The 16,024-nt window shown below is 50.7% G+C and overlaps 1 protein-coding gene across 1 annotated transcript; it reads left to right on the top strand.

Moving 5' to 3' along the window:
* Nucleotides 1–1,162: 1,162 nt before the first annotated feature.
* ANKK1 (ankyrin repeat and kinase domain containing 1) lies at nt 1,163–16,024 on the top strand. Its single transcript, XM_017883003.1, is given in 17 exon segments — nt 1,163–1,350; nt 6,864–7,155; nt 10,036–10,094; nt 10,273–10,367; nt 10,492–10,564; nt 10,993–11,042; nt 11,683–11,835; nt 12,867–12,985; nt 13,622–13,658; nt 14,584–14,840; nt 14,884–15,174; nt 15,176–15,397; nt 15,433–15,538; nt 15,541–15,582; nt 15,585–15,734; nt 15,737–15,783; nt 15,785–16,024. Coding segments are annotated over 17 exon segments (2,421 nt in total).

Raw genomic sequence — 16,024 nt, 5'->3', positions numbered from 1 at the left:
GCCTATCACGCCTACACTGTTCCCTGGGAGTCTGGTGGGCTTGTGGCATGGATGAGGGGCTCTACAGGTTTGGGCTGAAGGCAAGGCACTTCCTCCTCTGGTAGGTGGGCTCCTCAAACCTGACAGTGGTCACTTTGAGGGTTCCTTGTGGACCTACCCAGCTGTAGGCGAGAAGTGGCTGACTGCACTGTGTGGCCACAGTTCTTGCAGGTATACCTGTCTCTGGGCAATGGCCCACTTGGTCAGTGCCCCTGGGGAGACCTGTCTGTTCAAGCACTTGTCATTTTCCCTGCTCTAGGGTCTCCAAGGTGAGAGGGCAGTCCCATGGAGCCAGAACCCAGGGGAACCTCCAGGCTCAGCACTGGTCATGCTCCAGCTAGAGCCTCCTCTTATCCCTGGCAACAAACTGCCCATAGTAACTGGGCCAAGAAAGCCACTTTCCCCGTGGCTACCCCGAGGCTGGGGTCCATCCCTCTGAGGTCAGGTAGAGCGCAGCCCCAGGAAGGGAGTCCCCTGCAGACAGGAGCCCAGCCTCCCCTGCCACTCTGTCCCTGCTGACCCCTCCTTGGTAACCTATAGCAAACAAAACCCCAACAAGAACAAAGGAAACATGAAACCAGTCAGACCAACAGATTCAGACCAGAAAATCCCCATTAAAATTGTTTCAGTCCCATACTTGCTGGATAGGGGCAGGGGTCCAGGCCTGAATCCTTCATAAACCCTCTTGAATACACTGCAGGAATGCATTAACCGATGTCACTTAGCTTTGGGCCTAAATAAACTGGATCCAACTTCTCAGGCTGGACTTCTTCCAGCTTCCGTTCACCTCTCAGCATCCCTCCCTACAGAGAACTGGGGAAAATCAAAGGCTGAGACGGGGAAATGCGAGGGCTTCGGAGGGCCATACCCTCTCCCCAGACCCAGGTCGCTCCATCCCTGCTGGGGCCTCAGGGCTCATGTCTGGGATTTCCCCACCTTTGCGGGGCAGGAGCGGCTCCTCTTGGGCGGGGAAGGAGGCAGTGCCGGCTCGTCTCCCCTTTCCCCTCTCCCGGACCGGAGGAGCAGGAAGCGGCTGCTCCTTGGGCCACCCAGGCAGCAGCCCCAGAGGGGAGTGCGCGGCGAGGAGACAGCAAGAGAAGGGCCAGGCGGCCGCGCTGACCCCATGGCCGCCGACCCCACGGAGCAGCTGCTGGGCAGCCTCCCCATCTTCACTCGCGACGACTTCGAGAGCGACTGGCGCCTAGTGGCCAGCGGCGGCTTCAGCCAGGTGTTCCAGGCGCGGCACAGGCGCTGGCCGACAGACAGAGTACACCATCAAGTGCCCCCCTGCCTCCCACCCGATGCCACCAGGTACTGCCAGCCACGCCCTCCCCTTTCTCGGAGGAGAAACTGAGGCCCGGCAAGCTTTGGACCCAGGGAGCTTGCGAGGAAGGAATGGGCTGAGTTTGGGGCTGAGGACTGTCCCCCGCGGTGTCTCTGAATTCCACCCAGTAGCCTGAGCCTCCCAGGCACAGCCATACCTGTCTCCCTAATCAAAATAGAACTGGCACACAATACCTGTTTGTAGACTCAACAGAGGTCAAAGGCAAGCGGGAATTACCTACCAAAGACTCCTTTATCCTATCTAACCTTCCGAACTTGTCCTGCCTCCTTCCATCCTTCTCTACAGCGCCTTCTTCCCCGGGTGTCCTGTGGCAATGACTGCTCTTGACTGCTCTCTGCCCCCCTCCTATCTACCCCAACTCTCAGGGCAGGGCTGAGCTTCCTGGGAGGCTGTGGCACTTTGCTCAGTGATCTGCAGGGAATCATGTTCTCTCTTCCCATGGTGGGTAGAGGGAGGAGGCCCCTCCCAACCAGTGCAAGCTGAGGAGGCCGAGGGATGGAGACTGCCCAACCTGATGGCCTGTACAGGCCCCTGGAAGGTCAAGTCTGGAGTTCTCTGATGTCTGTTTTTGTTTTTGTCCCTTGCTGTCGTCATGTGCACTATAGCCACGCCTTGACATGCCCCCATTTTTCTCTTCCTACCTCTTTCCCACTGTTTCCATTGTTCTCTGTCTTCCCATTGATTTGGGATCCAGTCTCATTCCCACTGGAGTTGCATATACTAACTGTGTGCTTGTACCTTGCAGCCATGAAGAAGACACTCGGGAGGTTAAATCTGAGCATGATAACCATGTCCTCCTCCCAAGGCTCTGGGACATCAATTAGAGAGTTTGGGGTGGGAGCCTCTCCGACTGGCATCTGGCTTGGATGCTATCTGTGGTTCTCTAGGATTACCATGCAAACTCTTAAGACACAGCCTCAGGTGCCACACACTCAATTCCCAGGCCTTCCCCCACCTTATGAGGAGAGGAAAAATGAAATCGCCTAAGGCCCACTCACCTTCCTCCCTCAACATTTGCCTGTTGGTTTTGGAGGAGGGTCAGATTATGCTAGGATTTGTCTAAATCATTTATAGCCTTTGGAATATAGAACGAAATGAAACAGATGGCAGTGACATGATTACACTGTGAGACATTGATGCTAACTCCTGCCGCTTTCCCTTCCCAAGTTCTGGGAATTCCCTGGGTGGAGGGGGTAAGATAATTAATGGTAATTAAGGCTTAGTATGTGTGGATTACTATACTAGGAGCTTTCCATGCATTACTTTACTAGATCCTCTTTCCAGCTATTCATTCATTCACCCACTTGACAAACGCTTATTGCTCTTCTACTATGTGTCAGGCACTGTTCTACACCCTGGGATTAATGATGAATGCAACAGATGTGTCCTTTCTCTCCAGGAGCTTGCAGCCTAGGGAGAGGAAGACGTTAACCAGATAATCTCACATGTAAATGTAAATGTGCAACTGTGAGAAGCTTAAGAAGGGGAGATTTGTGGTTCTAAGAGAGCTCATTAATAGAAAGTTTGACTGAGATCAGAAAAGGCTTCCTTGAAGAAGTTGCGCTACAGCTGAAATGTGAAGAATGAGTGAGTTAAGTAGGTGAGGAGGAGACAGTTTTCCAAGAACAGACAACAGAGTGTGCAAAGAATCTGTGGCTAGAGGGGCATGGTAAGTACAAAGATGGGAAAAGGCCATGATGGCTGGAGCTGGGAGAGCAAAAGAGCAGTGGAAAACCACTGAGCATTTACAGCCAGGTAGCGGTGGTGATAATGGGAGGGATTAATCAGAATTGCAGTATGGAGAATGCATTGGGAGGGGTACAGTGGATGCTGGTCAAGTTAGGAGGTTGTTATCTTCATTCTGACAAGAGATGGGTAATGGGGGCTAGACTGGAGTGTTGGTAGTGGAGATAGGAAAGGATCGGGTTAAGCCATATTTAGAAGCTAAAAATCCACCTGACTTGGTGCTGGATTAGTCATGGGGAGGGTCATGATGAGGAAGAGGAGTATTAAAGCTAACTTGATGTCTGGCTTGCCCAAAGGAATGGAGGGTCCACTAAAATGTCCACTCCATGAGAGTGTCTGTTTTGGTCACAGCTCTGTCTCCTGTGCCTGGCACATAGTTGGTGTTCAATAAATATTTATTGAATGGCAGTGTTGACAATTAATGAAGAGAGTATGAAAAGAGGCCTAGGTTTGGAGAGGAAGATCATGAGTTCAGCTTTGTACCTGTTGAGTTTCAGATGCCTTTAAATAGACAAGAAGTGTTGTCAAGTGGACGTCAGAGTAAAGGTTGGTGTTAAGAATATTAAAACTTGGGAGTCATTTGTTATAAGTGGTCATTAGAACTAGGGCATCAGGCTGGTCCTGGTGGCTCACGCCTGTAATCCCAGCACTTTGGGAGGCCAAGGCTGGTGGATCACCTGAGTTCAGGAGTTCAAGACCAGACTGACCAATATGGTGAAACCCCGTTTCTACTAAAAATACAAAAATTAGTTGGGCGTGGTGGCAGGTGCCTCTAGTCCCAGCTACTCAGGAAGCTGAGACAGGAGAATTGCTTGAACCCAGGAGGCAGAGGTTGCAGTGAGCCAAGATCACGCCATTGCACTCCAGCATGGGTGAAAAAAATGAGACTCAGTCTCAAAAAAACAAAACAAAACAAAAAAAAGGCATTTGAGATGCATTCATTCCAAGCACTAAGTGAAAAAAACAAAGTCCCTGACCTCATGAAGCTTATAATCTAAAGGAGGAAGACAAAATAAATAGCAAATGAATAATAAACTTTTAGCTATAGTGCTCATGACCACCTGACAGTTCTTGATTACAATATCTAAGGAGAGTTGAGAAGTCTGATTTTCTAAGAAATGGTTTGGTCTAAAATATTAATGCCAGGGCCGTCTGTGTATAGGGGAGATAAGAGTTGGGATGAGGTTGATTTTTTTATAGAGACTCCTCTGTGAAATACACACTAATTAGGTACCATTTGAGTAGAGATTTGAAGCAAATGAAGGGGTAATCCGTGTGGCTCTGTTAGGGAGGAGTGTTCTAGGCAGAGAGGACAACAGGTGCAAAGGTCCTGAGGTGGGACCACACTGGTCACGGTGGAGGAACAGTGGGAAGCCCGTGTGCCAGGAGCACAATGAAAGGGGAGTGATTAGGAGAGGAAGTCAGCAAGCTGTGCCTGGGGTTGTGGACAAATCTTGTAGGACTTTGTCAGCCATGAAGGAACTTTGGCTTTTACCATGATGAGGAGAGCCATTGGAGAAGGGCGGTGACATGCTGTGACTTAGATTTTAAAATATGACTTTGGCTGCTGGGTTGAGAATGATTGTGGAGAGGAAGCGGGAGAAAGAGAGAGTCCAATTAGGAGGCTTGGGCCAAGATGCACCTTGCGGGAGAGGTGGTGAGAAGTGGTCAGCTTGTTGCTCGACAGTACTTTGAAGCTGGAGCTGGCAGGATTTGCAAAGACTTGGATGTAGGAAGTGAGAGGGAGAAAGGAGTCAAAGATGACACAAGGGTTCTATTCTGAGGACTAGAAGGACAGAGGCCCCATTCACTGAAATGATGAAAACTGTAGGAAGAGCAGGTTTCAGGGGAATATCAGGAGGTTAGCTTTAAACGCATTTGGTATTGAATATCCAACTGGAGATGTCGAGATTGACTAGAGAAAGATTATAGAGGGAGAGGAGCAAAGAAGAAGGGCTTGGACCAAGCCCGGTGGTCAAGTAACATGATATGAGCTTGCAAAGGAAACAGAGAGGAAGTGACCAGAAAGGCAGGAGAAACGCAGGAGAATGTTGACACATGGCTCAGGTAATGGAGTTTCAAGAAAAGAGTCAGAGATCTGAACTATACACTGAGAAGTGAAAACTGTTGGTTAGATACAGCAATATAGAGGCTGTTGGTGACTTTAGCCACAGGTGTTCAGGGAAGTGCAGGTACCAAAACTAGATGAAAGTGGGTGCAGCAAGATGAGGAAGAGGAGAGACAGCAGTCAATGGTCTCAAGACTTCTGGGTATGAAGCTATGAAAGAACTGTGCAAGGCAGTTACAATAATTCCCAGTTTTAGTTTAGAAACTGAGGCCCAGAGGATCCACTTGCCCAGGGTCATGCAGGTAATAAGGGGTGAAACTGGGATTTGAAATCAGGGCAGTGTGATTCCCACATCCCATGCTTTTTTCCACGTCATGGCAGATGTCATTGGTTCCTGTGAACCCAAGAGGATGAGAGAAGACAGATTAAAATATCGCAGAGGTGGAGAAGAGATCTCTGGCACAAGTAAACAAGAATAGGAGAAACCTACAGTAGCCAACCCGTCCAGATGCCAGGAAGAGCATGTGGTTTTCCTGAAGGTTGGGGCTCTCCAGTTGGCTTCCCAGGGAGGCCCCAGAAGCACATTGCCAGCAGGCTCTGACTACAGCAGCATCACAGTTTTGCAAATACTGTGCTCTCAAATCTGTCATTTTCCTTAATCCCCATCCCCGCAATCCCAAAACAATCCATATTTACTGTTCCGTGGGCACATACAGTGAAATGAGCAACAGGGTTTGCAAATGCTTATTTTGTAAGGCCTTCCCTTAAGTTGTGACTTCTGTTCCAATTCAACAAAGATGTATTGTGCAGTGCATGGCAATGTGCTGTGGGAATTATAAAGATGAATAATTATAGTTCATCCATAAAATGGAAGAGTGTGCAGCTTTGGGAGATCATGCTTTGGAAGAACCCTGCAAAGGGAGGCTCAGGCTATGTGGGTGTTGAGAGATAGGGCTGGAGGGGATCAGGGGAGGAAGGCAGGGGCTATGAGGATCCCGACAGGGCATGCACGCAGTGGGGCTCCACAAATGCGGGGAATGCGGGGAAGTGCTCGTGCTCCACATACTATGTGATCCAAAAGGAACGAGAAGAAAGAAGGAGTGAAAGGGATGGAGAAAGGGAAAGAGATACCTTGAAGGTGGATAGTAAAAGAATTTACCAAAATATCAACAGAGGCTAGGTCTGGAAGGTTGCATACCTGATTATTTGTTTTCTTTTATATAGCTCTCTATATTCCGTATGTTTCCTACAAGGTATACGTATGACTTCCATAATTTAAATGGTAACAAATGATGTTTTGAAGCAGAAGCATGAGGCATCATGTTGGTCCTCCAGGGGCTCAAAATCTACTAGGGGAGATAAACATAGAAACAAGCAACCAGAATAAATGACCAACTGTGATACGTGCTTTTTTGTGGCCACCTTTGCAGAATAGACTGGCTCCTAAAGCTGCAAACTCCTTGACTTCCTGCCTTGTTGCTGCTGGACTGTAATCTATGCTGCCTGCTAAGTAGTGCTTCAGGTCTGTCCTCCTCCACTACCTTGCAAGTTCCCGAGGCTTCTCTGGGTCCCCACAGCCTGGCATCACGGCTAGTTTATGTGTTCTGCTGGTTGCTGTAGTAATGAACGGGTCACCCCTTCCATATCTTGCTCCCCTCTCCATAGCTCTGATGCGAATTACCTCATTGAAGAAGCTGCCAAAATGGAGATCAAGTTTCAGCACATTGTGTCCATCTACGGGGTGTACAAGCAGCCCCTAGGTATTGTGATGGAGTTCATGGCCAGTGGCTCCCTGGAGAAGATGCTGCCTATCCACAGCCTCTGCTGGAAGCTCAAGTTCCACATCATCCACGAGACCAGCTTGGCCATGAACTTCCTGCACAGCATTAAGCCTCCTCTGCTCCACCTGGACCTCAAGCCAGGCAACATCCTTCTGGACAGCAACATGCATGCCAAAGTAAGGGCTCTGGCCAATTCTCTGCTCCCTTTCACTTGAGGGTTTCCTCCAGGTAAGCAGAATTATCCACCTGCCTGACTGGTCTGACAAGGGTTTTAAGCAGTTCCCTTCATGGACAAATTCTAAAGGCAGGGATCACACTGCAGCAGAGATGGCTAAGCAGTGAAATTTGGGGCATGAGGCCTGGCCACTATGGCCCAAAGGGCAGGGCAGTGTGGGGATGAGGTCTGGCCCGAGGCAGAGGGATGGGGAGGACTCTGGCTGGAGAGGCAGAGGGCTGGGGNACAAAAAAAAGGCATTTGAGATGCATTCATTCCAAGCACTAAGTGAAAAAAACAAAGTCCCTGACCTCATGAAGCTTATAATCTAAAGGAGGAAGACAAAATAAATAGCAAATGAATAATAAACTTTTTAGCTATAGTGCTCATGACCACCTGACAGTTCTTGATTACAATATCTAAGGAGAGTTGAGAAGTCTGATTTTCTAAGAAATGGTTTGGTCTAAAAATATTAATGCCAGGGCCGTCTGTGTATAGGGGAGATAAGAGTTGGGATGAGGTTGATTTTTTTATAGAGACTCCTCTGTGAAATACACACTAATTAGGTACCATTTGAGTAGAGATTTGAAGCAAATGAAGGGGTAATCCGTGTGGCTCTGTTAGGGAGGAGTGTTCTAGGCAGAGAGGACAACAGGTGCAAAGGTCCTGAGGTGGGACCACACTGGTCACGGTGGAGGAACAGTGGGAAGCCCGTGTGCCAGGAGCACAATGAAAGGGGAGTGATTAGGAGAGGAAGTCAGCAAGCTGTGCCTGGGGTTGTGGACAAATCTTGTAGGACTTTGTCAGCCATGAAGGAACTTTGGCTTTTACCATGATGAGGAGAGCCATTGGAGAAGGGCGGTGACATGCTGTGACTTAGATTTTAAAATATGACTTTGGCTGCTGGGTTGAGAATGATTGTGGAGAGGAAGCGGGAGAAAGAGAGAGTCCAATTAGGAGGCTTGGGCCAAGATGCACCTTGCGGGAGAGGTGGTGAGAAGTGGTCAGCTTGTTGCTCGACAGTACTTTGAAGCTGGAGCTGGCAGGATTTGCAAAGACTTGGATGTAGGAAGTGAGAGGGAGAAAGGAGTCAAAGATGACACAAGGGTTCTATTCTGAGGACTAGAAGGACAGAGGCCCCATTCACTGAAATGATGAAAACTGTAGGAAGAGCAGGTTTCAGGGGAATATCAGGAGGTTAGCTTTAAACGCATTTGGTATTGAATATCCAACTGGAGATGTCGAGATTGACTAGAGAAAGATTATAGAGGGAGAGGAGCAAAGAAGAAGGGCTTGGACCAAGCCCGGTGGTCAAGTAACATGATATGAGCTTGCAAAGGAAACAGAGAGGAAGTGACCAGAAAGGCAGGAGAAACGCAGGAGAATGTTGACACATGGCTCAGGTAATGGAGTTTCAAGAAAAAGAGTCAGAGATCTGAACTATACACTGAGAAGTGAAAACTGTTGGTTAGATACAGCAATATAGAGGCTGTTGGTGACTTTAGCCACAGGTGTTCAGGGAAGTGCAGGTACCAAAAACTAGATGAAAGTGGGTGCAGCAAGATGAGGAAGAGGAGAGACAGCAGTCAATGGTCTCAAGACTTCTGGGTATGAAGCTATGAAAGAACTGTGCAAGGCAGTTACAATAATTCCCAGTTTTTAGTTTAGAAACTGAGGCCCAGAGGATCCACTTGCCCAGGGTCATGCAGGTAATAAGGGGTGAAACTGGGATTTGAAATCAGGGCAGTGTGATTCCCACATCCCATGCTTTTTTCCACGTCATGGCAGATGTCATTGGTTCCTGTGAACCCAAGAGGATGAGAGAAGACAGATTAAAAATATCGCAGAGGTGGAGAAGAGATCTCTGGCACAAGTAAACAAGAATAGGAGAAACCTACAGTAGCCAACCCGTCCAGATGCCAGGAAGAGCATGTGGTTTTTCCTGAAGGTTGGGGCTCTCCAGTTGGCTTCCCAGGGAGGCCCCAGAAGCACATTGCCAGCAGGCTCTGACTACAGCAGCATCACAGTTTTGCAAATACTGTGCTCTCAAATCTGTCATTTTTCCTTAATCCCCATCCCCGCAATCCCAAAACAATCCATATTTACTGTTCCGTGGGCACATACAGTGAAATGAGCAACAGGGTTTGCAAATGCTTATTTTGTAAGGCCTTCCCTTAAGTTGTGACTTCTGTTCCAATTCAACAAAGATGTATTGTGCAGTGCATGGCAATGTGCTGTGGGAATTATAAAGATGAATAATTATAGTTCATCCATAAAATGGAAGAGTGTGCAGCTTTGGGAGATCATGCTTTGGAAGAACCCTGCAAAGGGAGGCTCAGGCTATGTGGGTGTTGAGAGATAGGGCTGGAGGGGATCAGGGGAGGAAGGCAGGGGCTATGAGGATCCCGACAGGGCATGCACGCAGTGGGGGCTCCACAAATGCGGGGAATGCGGGGAAGTGCTCGTGCTCCACATACTATGTGATCCAAAAGGAACGAGAAGAAAGAAGGAGTGAAAGGGATGGAGAAAGGGAAAGAGATACCTTGAAGGTGGATAGTAAAAGAATTTACCAAAATATCAACAGAGGCTAGGTCTGGAAGGTTGCATACCTGATTATTTGTTTTTCTTTTATATAGCTCTCTATATTCCGTATGTTTCCTACAAGGTATACGTATGACTTCCATAATTTAAATGGTAACAAATGATGTTTTGAAGCAGAAGCATGAGGCATCATGTTGGTCCTCCAGGGGCTCAAAATCTACTAGGGGAGATAAACATAGAAACAAGCAACCAGAATAAATGACCAACTGTGATACGTGCTTTTTTGTGGCCACCTTTGCAGAATAGACTGGCTCCTAAAGCTGCAAACTCCTTGACTTCCTGCCTTGTTGCTGCTGGACTGTAATCTATGCTGCCTGCTAAGTAGTGCTTCAGGTCTGTCCTCCTCCACTACCTTGCAAGTTCCCGAGGCTTCTCTGGGTCCCCACAGCCTGGCATCACGGCTAGTTTATGTGTTCTGCTGGTTGCTGTAGTAATGAACGGGTCACCCCCTTCCATATCTTGCTCCCCCTCTCCATAGCTCTGATGCGAATTACCTCATTGAAGAAGCTGCCAAAATGGAGATCAAGTTTCAGCACATTGTGTCCATCTACGGGGTGTACAAGCAGCCCCTAGGTATTGTGATGGAGTTCATGGCCAGTGGCTCCCTGGAGAAGATGCTGCCTATCCACAGCCTCTGCTGGAAGCTCAAGTTCCACATCATCCACGAGACCAGCTTGGCCATGAACTTCCTGCACAGCATTAAGCCTCCTCTGCTCCACCTGGACCTCAAGCCAGGCAACATCCTTCTGGACAGCAACATGCATGCCAAAGTAAGGGCTCTGGCCAATTCTCTGCTCCCTTTCACTTGAGGGTTTCCTCCAGGTAAGCAGAATTATCCACCTGCCTGACTGGTCTGACAAGGGTTTTAAGCAGTTCCCTTCATGGACAAATTCTAAAGGCAGGGATCACACTGCAGCAGAGATGGCTAAGCAGTGAAATTTGGGGCATGAGGCCTGGCCACTATGGCCCAAAGGGCAGGGCAGTGTGGGGATGAGGTCTGGCCCGAGGCAGAGGGATGGGGAGGACTCTGGCTGGAGAGGCAGAGGGCTGGGGAAGACTCTGGCTGGAGAGGCAGAGGGCTGGGGAGGACTCTGGCTGGAGAGGCTTGCCTGGGGCTGTGTGAACCGTAGGTCCCCCAGGCTGGGGTGATCTTGGATGTTCAACTAAGTCATTCAGAAAGCGTTTTCTGCATCTACAGCTTTGCGATTGTCATCTGGGAGCTCCTCACTCAGAAGAAACCATACTCAGGTAAGCAGGCAGCTGTGGCTCTGTGTTGGGGGCAAGAGGGCCCCTGGGAGGGGTTCCTGGAAGGGGCTGTGGGAGGACTGAGGGTTGAGAGGGAGCGCAAGTCCAGGTGTGTGTGGAACTGTATTCTCTTCAGGGATTCCTCTCCTCACCCTCCTTCCTTCCTGCCTCTATTTCTAGAGCTCATGTCACAGCTAAAGAAAAGGGAAGGTCAGCCCAGTCCCCAGCCCATGCTTTGTGGCCCTCACTTCCTTGCTTCTAAAGTGGCCTTTCTGCCTTCTCATACCCCTGCCCCCTGCCACCTATATGCCAGGTAAAGAGACTGCAGGAAACTTGGAAAACCTCGCAATGTTGAGACTCAGAGCCTGTCTGTCAGCCCTGCTACTTTTGGACAGCACAGACCTGCTATGTGGGGTCATGTCTAGTCTTGACCTGGGAGGTGGCTGGAGCCAGACCAGAGAGACTTGGCTACTCAGCACAGAACCTCAAGTCGGTTGACAGTCTAGCTGTTTATTCACCAAGCATTTGTGGAGCCCCCACTGCATGCGTGCCCTGTCGGGATCCTCAGAGTCCCCGCCTTCCTCCCCTGCTCCCCTCCAGCCCTACCTCTCAGCACCCACATAGCCTGAGCCTCCCTTTGCAGGGTTCAACATGATGATGATTATTATCCAAGTGACGGCAGGCATGCGGCCCTCCCTACAGCCTGTCTCTGACCAATGGCCAAGTGAGGCCCAGCAGTTGATGGACCTGATGAAATGCTGCTGGGACCAGGACCCCAAGAGGCCATGCTTTCTAGGTGTTCATCCAGCGCCCCTTGCCCAGGGACTGGGAGCTGGGCGCGGCCGGGAGGGGAGATGACTGGGCACTCCTGGGAGCTATGCAGAGAGACACTTTTGACCCTATGGCCTAGAAGGACTTTTTTTTTTTTTTTTTTTTTTTCCAGAAACATGGTCTCTGCGGTCTAGGCTGGAGTGTGGTGTTGCAATCATTCCTCACCATAAGCTCGAACTCCTGGGCTCAAGAGATCCTCCCGCCTCAGCCTCCTGAGTAGCCAGAACAACAAGCACACCACTATGCCTGGCTACTTTGTAGATTTTTTTTTTTTTAAAGATAGGGTCTCACTGTGTTATTCAGGCTGTTCTCAAACTCCTGGCCTCAAGTGATCCTCCTGCCTCATCCTCCCAAAGTGCTGGGATTACAGGTGTGAGCCACTGTACCTGGCCTAGAAGGACTTTTTGAGGCAGAATCTGCGTCACGGGGCTGGGAGGGCAGCATTGGGAGCCAGGAGTAGCTGAGGATGGGTTCTGGGCTCTGTATGTGTTAATGCGCATACCTGTGGGAGGCAGAGTAGAAAACCTTCGGTGCCAAAAGGCAGAAGCCACAGCATCTGGGCCTGGCCCTGTTTCCAAACTCTCCAGCCAGCCTTGCGTCCTTTCAGAGCTACTGTTCCCTCATTTGTAAAATGTTTCCAGGCCATGAGATCACAGGCCGGGGATGGCCCATGAGGTCATCCAGTCCTTTGGGGACTGTGAAAACGTACCTGTGTGTAAGTGTGCGCATCTTAGAGATCGCCTAACCTTGCCCCCTCAATCTGTAGGAAAGGACCCTGATAACTCAGAGGGTCAGTGACTTGCTGAAGGTGCCCCACCATGACCCAGGTTTCCTGCCATCTCATGCATGTATATGAACATATGTTCATATGCTCATATGTTCAACCCAGGAATGGATTTTGGGAGGAGACAGGAATATTAGGGCATCTAAAACAGGGAGGGTACTGTGGGCCACCCTGTTGCTTCCTTTCCTGTCTTTTTCCCATTCATGGAGCAGACATTACCATTAAGACAGACATACTGCTGTCTCTGCTGCAGAGTCCTGTGGTAGTCCCAAAGAGCGAGGCCCTGGCCAGGAAGGTGTCTTGCAAGCTGTTGCTGCGCCAGCCCTGGGAGGTAAGTGTGTGAGCTGGGCAGTCCTTACGGTTGTGCTAAGCTGGAGCCCGCTGTGTGGACTGTTGTGATCTCTGGCCAGACACTGAGCACTCATGCACAGCTCATTTCGGGGCCACCTCCATCCAGAGGGAACACCTTTCCCTAATTTGCACAAAGGTGTGCCAAGGGATAATGGTGACTGGAGCACAGAGCCCCTGGGAAGGATATACCTTCTCTCACATGCTTTGGACCAAGCTGCTTCCTGTCCTGCAAAAGAAGGCCTGGCTCTCCCAAGCTTTCATGCTGTGGGTGTCAACATCATCCCCCTGCTCTCCTGTCCCTACTTTAACACGGAAACCAGCCATGGGTTAGCATGGGGCTCCCCTGGCTGAACTCACAGATCCACCCTGAAGTTCACATGGCCCGAGTGGAAGGCAAGGCCCTGAGCTGCCTCTTTCTGGAGGGTTTTTCCAGCTCAGTGTTTTCCTCTGGAGAGATGGCGATAGTCATAGCAAAGGAGAAGGGTCTCCCAAGATAGAGTGGGCTGTGAGTCCTGACAGTGACCTGGAGTGCTGGAGAGAGGGAAGGAGGGGAGGAGGGCATAGGCTAGAACTGCACCACTGATCTCCACCTTGCCTGCTGGTTATGCCTCCCCAGGTGAATGAGGACATCAGTCAGGAACTGATGGACAGTGGTGAGTCTGGGTGCCATGGGTGGGACCAGAGAACTCACAGTAGAGAAAGTGGAGTCAAATCACACCCTTTCCCCATCTCCCTGGTCTCCCCCTCCTCCGCAGGCCTGTCACACATCCAGGGTTTGGGTGCCCTTTTCCAGCACCCAGCTGCATGTTCAGAAAGGCACATGCCCTCAGGGAGGCTGCCTCCCCTTCAGGTCTGTGTCCTTGCAAGACCGGATTTCCCCTTTCCTGACCTGAGAGGTGGAGCATTGGTTCTCAAGGCTAGCTACATGTTAGAATTGCTTGGGAAATTTAAAAAAAAAAAAAAATGCTTTGCCTTGGGCACACCGTAGACTAATTAAACCAGAATCTGTGAGGGTTAGGCCTGGGTAGTAATCATTTATTCTAAAACTTCACTGGGTAGAGCAAAAGGATGTTGATCCTTAAGACCTCAGAGGGGAGTTTAGATCATAGAGCTCCAATCACAAGTTTATTTCCAACTTACAACTACTTACTTCCCCTCAGGCCCTGCCCTGAAAGCTCTTACCTATGTCATTTGTCCTTCAATGGTAGAAGGAGCTGGTCATTGTCTGTCCTGTCTTTGCTGATCCAGATATGGAAGCTCAAAGAGGCAGTGAATTGGCTAAGGTCGGGGGATGCTGAGGGGTAAAACCAGGATTTGCGCTCAGGCCTCCTGAGCCCACTGCTCTTTCTGCCTCATCTGTGGGGAAAGGACTGCAGGACTCAGTTCTCCAGGACGACAGAACCTGAACTTGAATAGTAATAGTTATGGCTGTGTAGACAGCCACGCTTAGGAAAGGCATTGCCCTTACTGCTCTAGCCTCTGTTCCTGGATGGTACTTCCAGGGGGCAGGCAGATGGCCATGATGACCTCTGGACAGGTCACAGGTCTTTTATTTCAACCCCATCTTTCTCCCAGCAGACTCAGGAAACTACCTGAAGTGGGCCTTTCAGCTCTCCGACCATGAAAATTTGGTCCCAAAAGATGAGGAACTGTGCATCTATGAGAACAAGGTCACCCCCCTCCACTTCCTGGTGGCCAAGGGCAGTGTGGAGCAGGTGAGGTTGCTGCTGGCCCATGAGGTAGACGTGGACTGCCAGACGGCCTCTGGATACACACCCCTCCTGATCGCCGCCCAGGACCAGCGACTCTACCTCTGTGCCCTGCTTTTGGCACAAGCAACTCCTAGCTAGATACAGACACATACACAAACACACACAGTGGGGACATGGTGCCAATGCCAACCTAGTGGATGAGGACGGCTGGGCCCCACTGCACTTTGCAACCCAGAATGGGGATGCCCACACTGCGCGCCTGCTCCTGGACCATGGGGCCTGTGTGGATGCCCAGGAACATGAGGGATGGACCCCTCTTCACCTGTCTGCACAGAATGACTTTGAGAATGTGGCACAGCTTCTGGTCTCCCATCAGGCTGACCGAGCAAGAGCAGGTCGCGCAGCGCTGCGCGCGCGGGCGGTACTTCCGGCCATGTTAGCCTTGGTCAAGGCTGCCCCTGACAGCCAGAAGCTAAAGCGGGTGCCCTCGAGCAGAGAAACCTTGAAAAACACCACTGACACGCGTGGCTATTAGAGCGGGCAAAGGGAGGGCACTGCGCAACCAGACCGTGGCTGAAGAGTGGAGCGGGCCCCTTGATGTGCCCTGTTTGACCAGAGTGGCTACAGGCCAGCTGCACACTGCGGGCTGCCAGAGGAAAGCATACCTGATGCTGCAAGATGCTGCTCCTTTCTTTTTTTTTTTTTTCTCAGGTAGCAGAGGCCAGCCTTTGAGCTGCCCACCCACCAGGGCTGGCACCCCTGCATCTGGCAGCCTACAAGGGGCCACCTGGAGATCATGCATCTGCTGGCAGGAGAGCCACACAAACCATGGGTGCTCTCGGAGCTATGAACTGGACTCGCCTGCACCAGCTGCCCACGCCACAGGGAGGAGGCGGGTCGGGTCGGGGCCATTGCTGCAGTGCGGGGCTGCGCCCCAGATGGACTGCAGGGGCAGTTCAGGCTGGACACCGCCTCCAACTGGCGGCGTCCAGAGGGGCACCTTCCTGAGTGTCATCAACTCTGCGAACATCACGCGAATGTCCATACCCTCAACAAGGATGCGGCCTTGGACGCACGCGCTGCCCCACCTGGGGCCGCCCTCCAAGGGCAACACGCCAGTCATCCTCAAAGTGAAAGTGCTGGTCAAGGCAGGTGCCCAGCTGGACATCCAGGATGGAGTAGGCTGCACACCCCTGCAACTGGCCCTCCACAGCCAAAAGCGGGTCATCATGTCCTTCCTAGAGGGCAAGGAGCCGTCAGTGGCCACTCTGGGTGGTTCTGAGCCAGGAGCCCAGACAGAAATTTAG

This window comes from Rhinopithecus bieti, unplaced genomic scaffold (assembly GCF_001698545.2).
Source record: "Rhinopithecus bieti isolate Rb0 unplaced genomic scaffold, ASM169854v2 scaffold_11964, whole genome shotgun sequence".
Lineage (NCBI taxonomy): Eukaryota > Metazoa > Chordata > Mammalia > Primates > Cercopithecidae > Rhinopithecus > Rhinopithecus bieti.
The sequence above is the reverse complement of the archived record's forward strand: the minus strand, read 5'-3'. Positions and strand labels throughout refer to the sequence as shown.